The 12,828-nt window shown below is 36.6% G+C and overlaps 1 protein-coding gene across 3 annotated transcripts in view; it reads right to left on the reverse strand.

Moving 5' to 3' along the window:
• Nucleotides 1-12,828, reverse strand: part of VPS13A (vacuolar protein sorting 13 homolog A) — a 103,918-nt gene that overhangs the window by 59,390 nt on the left and 31,700 nt on the right. For all 3 annotated transcript variants that reach the window (XM_065045937.1, XM_065045938.1, XM_065045939.1), the window contains exons 23-29: nt 12,343-12,478; nt 8,245-8,329; nt 6,383-6,555; nt 4,630-4,786; nt 4,191-4,270; nt 3,813-3,872; nt 3,575-3,731 (exon numbers count right to left, since the gene is read on the reverse strand). In XM_065045937.1, coding sequence (XP_064902009.1) covers nt 3,575-3,731; nt 3,813-3,872; nt 4,191-4,270; nt 4,630-4,786; nt 6,383-6,555; nt 8,245-8,329; nt 12,343-12,478 — 848 coding nt within the window. The remainder of the gene's footprint in view (nt 1-3,574; nt 3,732-3,812; nt 3,873-4,190; nt 4,271-4,629; nt 4,787-6,382; nt 6,556-8,244; nt 8,330-12,342; nt 12,479-12,828) is intronic.

A 12,828-nucleotide genomic window follows, 5' to 3' on the forward strand; every position in this document is an offset into this window, starting at 1 on the left:
CAGCAAGATTAAAAGAAATAAACACTCAAACGATTTTTTCATAGTTTAGCTTTTCAGATGAGAGATTACTTCTAAGTATTGTGTGTATGTTAAGGCTTTCTCAACCCTCATAATAAAGCTACGGTTCCATAAATACATCAGCTTCAGTCACACAGTTTTATTGTATGTTGCTAACAGAAGACACACCATGGTAAATTAACCACTAGTTATCCTCAGTCAAAAGTTTAGTTTTCACTGTTGTACAGGAGTGGGGGAGAAGAAGGGAGGAGAATCACCTGTGAAAGCTTTTCAGCTGTGTGAAGTCTAAATTGTCACATATTAATACATAAGACACTAATTTAATCCTCTGCTTCCAAGAATGCTAAGATACCAAATACTTTAGTGTTTGCCTCCATAGCAAAACGGTTCAAAACTAGAGAAGTGCTGAATCTTGTCCACAACTCTCAGTAAGCCACAGAACAGAACCCTTTAAGTTCACAATCACAGGTACACAAATGGTATTTCATCTGGTGTCAAAGCATGTCCCTGGATAACTGAAATCAAACAACTACCATGAATGAATAGATGTGAGAACAGATGAATGCACGGTGAGATGGATCATGAACTGGTTGGATGGCAGAGCGCAGAGGGTTGTGACCAACAGTGCAAAGTCTGGTTGGAGGCCTGTAGTTAGTGGGGTTCCCCAGGGATCAGTATTAGGTCCAGTCCTGTTCAACCTGTGCATCAATGACCTGGATGAAGAGACTGAGTGCACCCTCAGCAAGTTTGCTGATGATTCCAAACTGGGTGGAAGGGCTGACACACCAGAAGGCTGTGCTGCCATTCAGTGAGACCTGGACAAGCTGGAGGACTGGGCAGAGAAGAACCTAATGAAGTATAACAAGGGGAAGGAGGAATAACCCCAGGCACCAGTACAGGTTAGGGGTGAACCTGCAGGGAAGCAGCACTGCAGAGATGGACTTGAGAGTTCTGGTGGACAACAGGTTGACCATGAGTCAACAATGTGCCCTTGTGGCCAAGAAGGCCAATGGTATCCTGGGGTGCATTAAGGAGAGTGTGACCAGCAGGTTCAGGGAGGTTATCGTCCCCTTCTACTCTGCCCTGGTGAGACCCGATCTGGAGTACTGTGTGCAGTTCTGGGCTCCCTAGTTTAAGAAAGACAAGGAAATACTGCAGGAAGCGCAGCAGAGAGATACAAAGATGATTAGGGGCCTGGAGCACCTTTCTTATGAGGAGAGACAGAGAGCTGGGTCTGTTCAGCCTGGAGAAGGGAAGGCTGAGAGGGGATCTCATCAATATTGTAAATATCTCAAGGGTGAGTATCAAGAGGATGGGACCAGACTCCTTTCAGTGGTGCCCAAGGATGAGGGGCAACAGGCACAGACTGAAGCAAAGGAGATTCCATCTGAACGTGAAGACATTCGAGACCCGCCTGAGCACATTACTGTGCAATCTACCCTAGGTGTGCCTGCTTTAGCAGGTGGGTTGAACTAGATGGTCTCCAGAGGTCCAGTCCAACCCCAACCATTCTGTGATTCTGTAATGAAAACGACTTCACGCAGAAAATATAACTTTAAAAAATACAGTTAAATGGAAGAATTATTTCCCAGAGCAATTATTCCACCTTTTACTTTTCAGTTCTATTATGCAATGGAGACCTACAAAATACTTTCAAAGAATAAGATGAGGAACTAAACTTCTTAGTAATCTGATAGAATAATAAAAGATCATCAGCTGAAAGACAATGGTTCTGTGACATACTAATACTCTTCCCACTTCTCATCCTACCTGACCTCTCATAATTCTTAGGGCAAATATTCTCTTTCATCTTCCTCCATCTCCCCTGCAAAAAAAAGAGGCTACAAACTTTATTTTCTTTAATTTTGTCAATAACCTCTTTGGCTCCAGACATGATAATAACCTTCCCTTTCACAATGCTTAAAAATTAAAGTAACTGATTTCATTTAAGTACATATAGGAAATAAACACTCAAATCCCAAGAAGAACTGGGTACCCAAAAGCTCGATTTTTTTTTTCCTCATACTAGTACCATTTCTGTCTCAAATTCTTATTCAAAAAGCACAATCAGGCTACTAGTTCACCAGCCTCCCATACTAAAATCATCGACCCTCAGCAACACTGTGAATTAATCACTGCATCAGTATACACTAGACTTACAAACATTGATATTTTTGGTTTGCAATTTTTTTTTATACACTCAGTGCCTTGAATACACAGCAAAGGTATGTCTTGACTAATATTCAGAAAACTGCACATGAAAAGAGATGAGATTAACCTCGTAAGAGCAGCATAATTCCTTCAGATCAAACTATTGGATAATTTACTGGCCTGCACCCCTTTCAAGATGCAACAGTGCTAATGCTTTTGCAGGCTAAGGAAAGCTAGAAATCCTAAATTCATACATAGAAGCCAGATACCTGCAGAGTACCAGGTACCTTTGATAAACATAAGCAGGCTCACCAGATTTCTCTCAAATTGCAGGAATTCATATTCTACTTATGTGTCCCTAAAACACAGCAATTTAAATTAATCAATACTATTACCAGCTTCTTGTTAACAAAAGATTAAAAATGCTCAAGTCATCTTCCAGCATGCAAGGACTTCCTCTTTATTACACTTCAAGGTAAATCCACATTGACATGCCAGTCCACAAACCTAAAGCAGTAATCCCAAAAAATTATTCCTGCAAAATTGGTGCCAAACACAATTTAGACATCCAGCAAATCAATAGATCACTAGTAACCAAAACTGTTCTGGAGCTTACAAAATGCAGCAGTGTGTATTTTGTCCTAATCTCTACAACCAATGTCTACACGTCAATAAATTTCCTACGGAGTACCTGTCTGCAGGTTGCAAGGTTAAACCAACAAAAATAGTTGATGATGGGAAGATAGCGTGCCACGTCATTCCACTGAAGAGTTGGAGAAAAAAAATGTAATTATGCTATTATTTAGAAAGCACAAAAGTGCCTAGAATATATTTAATACACCTACCACAGAAGGTTTTCACCTGCATGCTAAATTTTCTAACCCATGAAGTTTTTTATTTCCTTTACTTTTTACAAACACCTTTTCTGCAAAAATGCTGTAATGCAAAAATACTTTTCTCATTATATGTGAGAACACCATTAGGAACATAATCACTGCCAGTAAACTATCATTCAGCACAGATTATCAGAACTACGTGAACCTGAACACATAACATGTTTAGTATTTCTACCTCAGGAAATGTCAACAGCTGCAGCATCTACAGCATCTACCATGCATTATTAATTATACAGTTACTCCTGCACACTTCCAGCCAAGGAATAAGGGTATATCCTTGCTACTCCATAGTACTCTGATGGCTAACATTATCATTGAAATTTAAAAAGGCTGTGAAGTGGATAAATAAACATAACCTAAACAAAATGTCTCATTTGAAAAGTCATTGATAGGCTTACAAAAATTGAAAATGCATCTGTTTTCTTCCTTGCTTAAATAATCAGAGAGGAATGAAAAGAGGAAAAAAAAAAAAAAAAACAGACAAACAAACAACAAATAAAGAAACTTACTTAATTTCTTAAGAACATCCTTCTTCTCCTCTATTTTTTCATGGACCGGTTCTTCTGTAACTTTAGTTTCTTGTTTGGGTAGAAGATTATTCAGATAGTTCATAGCATTCAGCAGAGCTTCAGTATGCAAATGAACATCTAGAGATGAAAAATTCACCTAAAAGAACAGATTACGTTTATCCAATATGCCTCTCTTCCCACAATGAGAAAATTATGTTAAAAAAGACAGCTATTATACCTTTATTTTCTGTATAATGTTCTGGTAGGCAGTCTTCAGTTCCGGTCCATTAATATCAGCCTATTCCACCAAAAATACATATAAAACAAAAAAACAAAAAAAAAAACAAAACAAAAAAAAAAAAAAAAAAAAAAAGGAAAAGTTTGCAAATTTCATTAGATTTTTTTTTTTTTTTTTTTTTTTTTTTTTTTTTTTACAAAAACCACTATAATTTAAGATATACAAGTTAATCTGTTTAGGGAGCACAGAGACTTTGCACATGACACTCAATATGTTAAAGAATGAATAAGTAAGGAAAAACCTTCAACAATTGCTCAATAATATTGTACTTTTCACAACTGGCTTAGAATTGAAAAGCAAAGTCTGCTCTTTTCTCACCTTTATGTACTCTAGAGTGAGAAGATCATCTTCTACATTATCCAAAGTAGTAATGATGTAAACTGGCTTGTCATTATCATCTTAAAAAAAAAAAGATATTTTTTAAAGAAAAAAATTGACACATTTTCTACAATTCTCTTAATCCTTTACAGACTACAAACGAGGCCAACAGCTGTCATTACTATTTAATCACAAAACCTTTTCTGCAGACCTGAAATAGTTAGATGTCTCTACTAAAATAATCAGAACCAGAACATAGTTACCAAAGCATTACTAAGAGAACGATCTCCTGAATTACTTTTCCCTTCCCACTCAGCCCAGTGTTTAATGTGCAAAGCAAATCTGGCTCAGCTGACAGAAGAAAGCCCTACAGGTTTTTTGAAGACAAATTCACAGTGCTATTTGTGAATAATTTTTTGAACAGAGTATAAATACCTACCCATATACTCTGGGCATAGCAGACAAACTTCACGAAGGAAAGCATTTGCAGTCATGTCAAATGTTCTTAACTTAAGTTCAGTGCCTAACCCTACAATATCAAGCTGCAGCACAGGTGTCTCAGTATTACCAGTAAGACGGCATAATTTAATTAACACCTAAAAAAGACCAAGACAAGCAGAAAAGAAAGAAAAAAAAATAAGGTAGGTGATTATCCTTTTAGTTTATTATATAGGATCATATACTTACATACATTTTTACTGTTTCATGTGTATTGATCATTTAACTTTATACAGCAAATGCTGAGAAAAAATAAACAGTTCAACAAGCAAAATTGCTAGAATACTGGCTGCTGCTATTTGCTCTTTTAACAAAAACTTCAAACATTCACACATGTAATACCAAAGCTACACTTAAACTGATTTATTTAAAAAAAACAAAACAAAACAAAACAAAACCAACTCTGTAAAACATTTAGTAATGTCCAACCCAGTTAAAACTGGATTTTTAGTCAGCATAAAGAATTTACTCCATTCGCTAGAATTTCTTTGAACTGTCCTGGTAAGAGTTAGATTCCCAGACTGAATATCAGGTGAGAGGGTTTCCTACTTTTTCACCCATGCATGACCAAGACATTGTTAAATATACACCTAGCTGAGCTGTTTTCATCTGTCTTTAACAACCAATGCAAAACCAGGCTATGTACTCTTCCTTTCCACTAAATGCTCTCTACAGATAAGGAAAAGGAAAACAAAATGCAGTTAGTTATTTTAAACTATAAAGTCAACAATAAGAGAGAAGGTGGTAAGAGATTCTTGATTGTACTTTTTTCTTAGAGATTTTAAGGTAGTTTCCACTAAAGAATCATGTAAAATACTGCATCTGTCTTTAGACTGGTAGTTCATAAACAGTCTTATCATACAAAAAACAGTACATTGCAATTTTATTTATCTATTTTCTGTAACGTTTGGTAGATAAGATATGTTGCAAGCTAGTTATGATGTGCTGAACCATCATGTAAGCCCTACCCTAAAAGAGAATCTGTGAAGTTAACTCAATTTGTATGTTTTATTTGTAAAGCTATACAATGAGTAGCAGCAATAACACTGTCATAGCCATGACAGTCCAATGATAAACATAACTACGGTGGTAAGAGGCCATCTCTTTTAGAAGACCAGCTGAAGCTGTTGGAAACAGTGTCTTGCCTTTGGGAAAAATACTCTTTTTTTTTCCCAAGTCTGAAACCGCAAGAGTAACACATAAAACAACTCACAGTGAACCAGTTACAAATTTAGGTCTGATATCAACAGTGTCTGGGAAAAACTGGAACAGTAAAACACAGTGCTTGTTACAAAATGTTTAACATACAAGATGATCAATGAATTTCTCCCAGTGACCACAGCAGTATTTGGAAATAAAGAAGTAAAAAGCTACATCTTAAGCCAAAGCAAATAAATAGTGTGATTTTTGAGTGATAGTCAGGTAGAGGAAATTCAGTGATAAAATATGTTGTGAAATAAAGTGGATATACCAAAGTATTTCAGTGGCAACAAGGATGCAGAAGCACAATTGTCACTTGGAAAAAAAAAAACAACTCTAAACTCTACAGAATCGTTTCAACAAGAAATGGGGAATCAATACTTCCGCAGGCATGCATTAATGAACAGAACAAAGAGGGAAAATATATTTCAGATGCACTTCATAAAAATAATTTAAAAAAACAAAAACAAAAAACACACCCACAAAAACCTTACCTCAGCTACTTCAAACCTCAGCTGGAATTCTGTCATATTTTTCAAAGATTCTTGTTTGACTAGTTTTTTTCGCCTTATACTGGTAGCTCTCTTGAGGGAACCAGATGGGGCTTCAAAAAATGGCATGTCTTCCACAGGACTGCTTAGAGCATCATAAAATTCCTCTTCTGATTCTAGGGATTAATTCACAACATTACATATACATTTTAGACAGACAAGATTTTGCAGTACTGTGACACACAATTTTTTCTGTCTACATCTATAAAAACTTAAATATATAAGTACAGGAAGATTACCTAGCTGATAACTGGCAACCAACAAAGTCTGTTTCTATCATTTTCTCCATTCCTGGCTCCACAACTTTTCACCAGACCTACAGCTCCCTCTATCACATAATGATAAAGCAGTTCTCATCAACTAACTGCTTCAGCAGTGTTCTCTCACTGTTCGCTGTGCAAAAGACAGCACAGACCATGGCTCATCATGCCTTCAGCATGTACTAATGGCTTAATAACTGTTCTGCTGCTCCAGCTGCTGCTGACCATACATAAGTCTTTGCCTCACTATCATTGGCACAACTTTGTATCTCATGCTACAGATCTCCCGTTTCAGCAGAGACCCCTAAGGACTACCAAGTTTTTAATCCACTGGACATAATTAGAGAAGTATAACCAAGACAAACAGATTGCAGTATCTAAGGCTGTTTTCCTTCACCTAAAAAACATAGGCAGTGAAGTCAAAAGTAACTTTGGAAGAAGCATTGCTCTTCTGACAAGACTGAACAAATGGCATTAAGAGGTAAATTCTAAGGCTTGAAAGCACCCTTGAATCTGAGGGAACTACGATAGAAAAATAACATGAATCACTTAAAGTATTTAAAATAACTGCACAACTCTATGTACAGTATGTATTAAAAACCAGACTTGATTAAATCTAAATCTAGTTATTCCTTTCTCAAATTAATTGTTGCCAGTATTTGCTCTCATATCACCCTAATTTTTAAGAATTGAAAGACACCTTCTCTCTACCTTTGGGCACTTAAAGGAACTCATACAAAAAATAGAAGATGATACACGGGTACATATTTCTATACATACTGTATATACACTGAATTTAGAATTATAAAGTAGACAAAAATTAACTTTGCTGATAATTTTATAAGTGTTTGCAAACCATATATATCACTAACTTGACACAGGAGAAAAAGTATTGTTCTCTGTTTCTCCAGTTAAGTGTTTTGGCATGACAAAGGTGATTGACATTGAAATAAAACTGATATATTTGATTATTTTTCAAATTTAACTACTAGATTGTTACAATCTAGCTAAGCTGTTTGAACAGCAACTCAGTATTACACACGACCAGTTCCCCCACAGCCAATCTTCTGTTTGATCCTGTAGAAGTCAAAACAGCATTTCTTTGTAACACAGTAGTTTCTAATAGTCATTGTTTCAGTATTTTGTAATTCAAATAAATCCAGCTAAGTAGGAGAAGAAATGAGAAGCAGTACATACTGAAGCAAAAAATGACATACATCTATTTCAGATGTTCTGAACACAGATTTGTAGTAACATATGCAAAGACAAAAAAAAAGCAAAGCTATCCTACCAAACAAACATTTTTGCCTTCAGAAACACAACGGCAAGAACAAGCATACAGAATTTTATTGCTATGAGAAAACACACAAATATTTTGTAGAGTGATATTATAATAAGCTTCACAGAATATAATACTACTTAACATCAGGATCTTGAAACAAAGCCACAAATTGTCACTTACTCCAAGAGAAACAAATGAACTCAATTAAGTCAAACTTGATTTGACCTGTTCATGAAATCAGGCTTTAAAATAGATTGTATTACCTGACTCAGCAAATGAATGAAGATCCAAAACAGGAAATACACCTTGTGATAAATGTGGTGCTGACAGTACAGGGGATATTGCAGCCTGAAACAGGAGATACCATAACAGTTTTGTTTGAATTCATTGCTCACGCTACCACATGCATATATGCTGCACAGAAGTCTTATAATTTAAGGAAATTGGTCTTATTTTAAGAACAAATCATTACAATTAAACACTTCTGTTATTAAAGTTAAAACCATGGCGAGAAATGGGGTCTAAATCAGATAAAAGCAGCAGGAACTGCGCATTCATCTAGCTGCAGAGAGAATACAGCAGTAGACAGAAACGAGGTTCAAACACCCAGTTTCACACAGCAGAAGATGGACAGAAACAGGACATCATATGGCAACTCAGGAAAGACAATACCTAATCCCTCACAGAACTGCAGTACAGGAACTTCAGAGAACAGAAACAAATTAAATGTTCTTCATAAAAATCACATGATACCGGTGACAGGTGGGGAAAAAAGAAATAAGATCTGGAGAAAACATTACAGCAGGTAGAATTGTTTCTAAATTCCATAGAATCACACAATCCTTTAGGTTGGAAAGGATCCTTAAGATCAAGTCAAACCATCAATGTAACACTATGAAGTCCACCACTAAACTATGTCCTGAAATGCCATATCTACATGGCTTTTAAACCACTCCAGAGATGGTGACTCAACCACTCCCCTGGGCAGCCTGTTCCAATGCTTCACCAGTCTTCTGGCAGATATTTTTTTTTGCTAATATCCAATCTAACCCTTCCCTGGTGCAACTTGAGGCCATTTCCCTCTCGTCTTATCACTTTTTACTTGTGAAAAGAGATTGACACCCACCCCACTACAAACTCCTTTCAGATAGTTGTAGACAGCTATATGGTCTCCCCTCAGCCTTCTTTTCTCCAGGCTAAACAAACAGCCCTGGTTCCCCCAGCTGCTCCTCACCAAACTTGTGCTCCAGGCCCCTCACCAGCTTCATTGCCCTTCTCTGAACTCTCTCCAGCACCTCAATGTCTTTCTTGTAGCAAGGGGCCCAAAACTGAACATGGGATTCAACGTGGGGACTCACCAGTGCCGAGTACAGTGGGATAACCACTGCCCTAGTCCTGCTGGCCACACTATTCCTGATACAAGCCAGGATGCTGTTGGCCTTTTTGGCTGCCTGGGCACACTGCTGGCTCATATTCAGCCAGTTGTCAATCAACACCCCCAGATCCCTCTCTGCCAGGCAGCTTTCCAGCCACTGTTCCCCGAACCTGTAGTGCTGCCTGGGGTTGTTGTGACCCAAGGGCAGGACCCATAACCTTGCTGAACCTCATTTCTTCATGTACCTAGAAAAAGAGATGCTAATAGAGTCCTTAATTGTGAGATGTAGTTATGCACAAGCCAGAGAAGTGACAACAAATCCTTGCACCATGTGGTGCAAGGACACACAAATCCTTGCACCCTGTGGTCTAATATATGACAGAATCAAATTCTCTTAGTGAAGGTAACCAAACGTTTTTTTCACCAAAGCCAGATTTCCTATTAAGCCTCAGAAAGTACAAACTCAAACCTCAGAGGTTTGAGCTTGTAAATAATTCTCATCTGCATGTTTCATGTGCATATCTACTATGTGCCTTGCACTTAGTACTCAAGTAAGAAGAGGTGTGCGGTATCTGTGTGCCCATGCTTCTTGAGTGCCTTTGGCTGTGGACCGTACAAACACAACAGTCATTTATCTGTTGTTGTTTTGTTTTGCTTTTCCACATTACTGCTACTTTCAAAGACCAGTCTTAAAACAATTACACAATAACTCACAGTATCTTACAGAAATCTAAGTATTATGGAAAGAAAGAAACATTCATCTTTGATCATTTTTCCGGGACTCCATTTTTCATCTTGCTCTTCACATTTCAATAGTCTCTCTCCCCAGTCTCCAGCCTACACAATTTGACCTTACTGAATATAACCATGTCTATGAGTAACAGATACACCAAGTCTCCTAAGAGTCTTAACTGTGAAAATATCTCAACTGTAACACTTTCATATGCTAAGAAGACAAGGAGAAGAAACTGCGCTACTTGACTCCACACTACCAAACCATGAGAAATAAAGCTCTCCACAGTGGACTAAAGTACAAGAAAAGTGCAGTGTGCAAAAAGCCGAAAAGGATTTGTTCTGAAGAGTCTTCTGTTTTTGTGGCCCAAGAACAATTACTCCATTAACTCAAAAGGTAAAGAACAAAGTTCACATGTGGAGCTCTGAAAAGCGATTTCACACACTTTTTGGTTCAAAAGTGATGTAATGGCAACAAAGCTCAGAAGAATTTAAATTACAAGTATGAAGGTGTGGGAGTATATCTGCCACCATGAGAGCAGCAAATTGACTCAAATTAACCGAATTTAATACCAGCAGCTAGAATCTGTCATGTTCTGCAGTAGACAGAAGCTTGAGCAGACAGATTAACTGTAGGTTTTAACACCAATGCTGCATATAATACAAATACATTCACACTGGCTCAACAGTCTTTTCTCACCTCATCCTGTACATCACAAGTAATGTACAGGTAATACTAAGCACAAAGTCACTTAGAATATTTTAATTGTAGTAATGGCATTCTAAAATTAAAGTATAGGCAATGTTAAAAACTACCAGATAATCATCTTATATATGCACATTTTATTTATATAAACTTGAGTTCCCATCACTTATTCTTGAAGAAAGCCTTTCTGTAATTAATTGCACAAAACAAGAGAGACTAGAGCAGTTTTTGGCTGGGGACACAATTAGTATACAGAGAGTGAAGGAGAAGGTCAGAACTTACTAGAATTTTAACAACCACTAAAGAGATGGTAGGAACTACATGTTGCAAGTTAGCAATCTTCACTCTATATAGACTTTCAATAGGTATGCATATCTAGTTGTGTGCATTTACATTTATTCAATATTATGCTAACATAACACACAGAAAACACCATCAAAACTGCAGCAACAGACTTCAGGCACAGGGCAGAATACTTTGTATAAAGATGGAAAGATAATTATTAAGTAATCTTAAAAACAAACAAAGGTCAACAAAAACACACCAAGGATGACCATTATTCCTTTAGAATCAAGTACACAAAAGATTAAATGACAGATAATTAGAACTATTTACAAATGAGAGGAAAATGTTTGTCTTTGACCTTGAGATTTCACATATGTTCAAATATGGATTGCTTTAAAGATATATAAAACATAGCCAGATTATGCACTCCAGAGTGATGTTAAAAATTAAGAATTAGGATTTCACTACCTAGATTTGTTAAAATCAGCTCATAACAAAAGGTAAAACATACTTTCCAGGAATAACAAGAAAATGGCAATCCTCTGTCCTAAAGAATGCATAAAACACTGACCCATATAATTTTACCTAAGGAAAGGGGGCTGGGAGATCGGGAGAGAACCAACTCCACACTCCTAAACCTTTGAAATGCAAGGCAGAACTGCTGCCAACTCAGACAGGGTGTATAATTCAATCAAGAAAAGCTGGGAAGAACTCTGAAGTCAGATGAAATGTAGCTACTGCTTTTTCTAGGCAGGCACCATTTAGCCAACATTAGCCACAGACAATGTTTTCTTTTGTTTTTGAAAGTCAAACTCCTGCCTAAGATTCACATAACACTTCCAACTTTAAAAGCCAAGGTTTCAACCTTTTCTTCACTATACTAAATAGCTGGACCCAAACTCTGCAGCACTTTGATAGATGTGTAAATTTGAAGGTACAATCAAACTTATCCTCAACTAAAGTGAATATGTTTGTTAACCCAGATTAATGTGAACTAAAAAGTAATTTCCAAAGTAGTAAAAGTTTGGAGGTTTTTTTTTAAAATTCAACCACTGGTCAACTATTTAATAATTACTGGTTAAACACCATAATAAACTAAGAGGCAAAATTTCTGTAGTTTTAGAGAATTAGCTAATTTTTTCAAGAGGCACTAATTAAATGCTTGCTCTCCATTTACTCCTGCTCCTTTCATACCTGCAATGCTAATAGCAATGAAGTGTTTTTCTGATAATTATTAATGAAACATTTTTTTAAAAACCTTACCTCAGTTATTTTTGGAGAACTGGTAGCAGGAGCACTTTCTGGTTTAGGAATGCTATCAATTAGTTCCAAGATACTTGTCAGCTTCTGGTCTGATATTTGGATAGAAAGTAAAGGCAGCTGTCCAGACAATTTGAACCTGTTTTGTAAACAATAAAAGGTATCTTACAACTATTTCATTCAAACTTCACATTAATTTTGTTCTGAAAAAGATACAAACCCTCCTGATCAGAAAAATCACTCATCTAACAATAACATAATTATAAATTTCCTAGAAGTTATATATATATAAGATGACTCTAGCAGTAGTCTGGGTATTTAAAAAAAGGAATAAATGGCACAGTTAATAAGGGAGACAAAATAACAGCCTTTAAAAATGAAAGCAGTAAAGCATATTTTAAGCCTCTTTGAATAGGCTTTAGCCAAGAAAAAAGTATAATCACTTCAAATGCAAACATTGACTTTCTAAAGACACAAAACTCATCCCAG

Source organism: Columba livia, chromosome Z (assembly GCF_036013475.1).
Source record: "Columba livia isolate bColLiv1 breed racing homer chromosome Z, bColLiv1.pat.W.v2, whole genome shotgun sequence".
Taxonomy (NCBI): Eukaryota; Metazoa; Chordata; class Aves; order Columbiformes; family Columbidae; genus Columba; species Columba livia.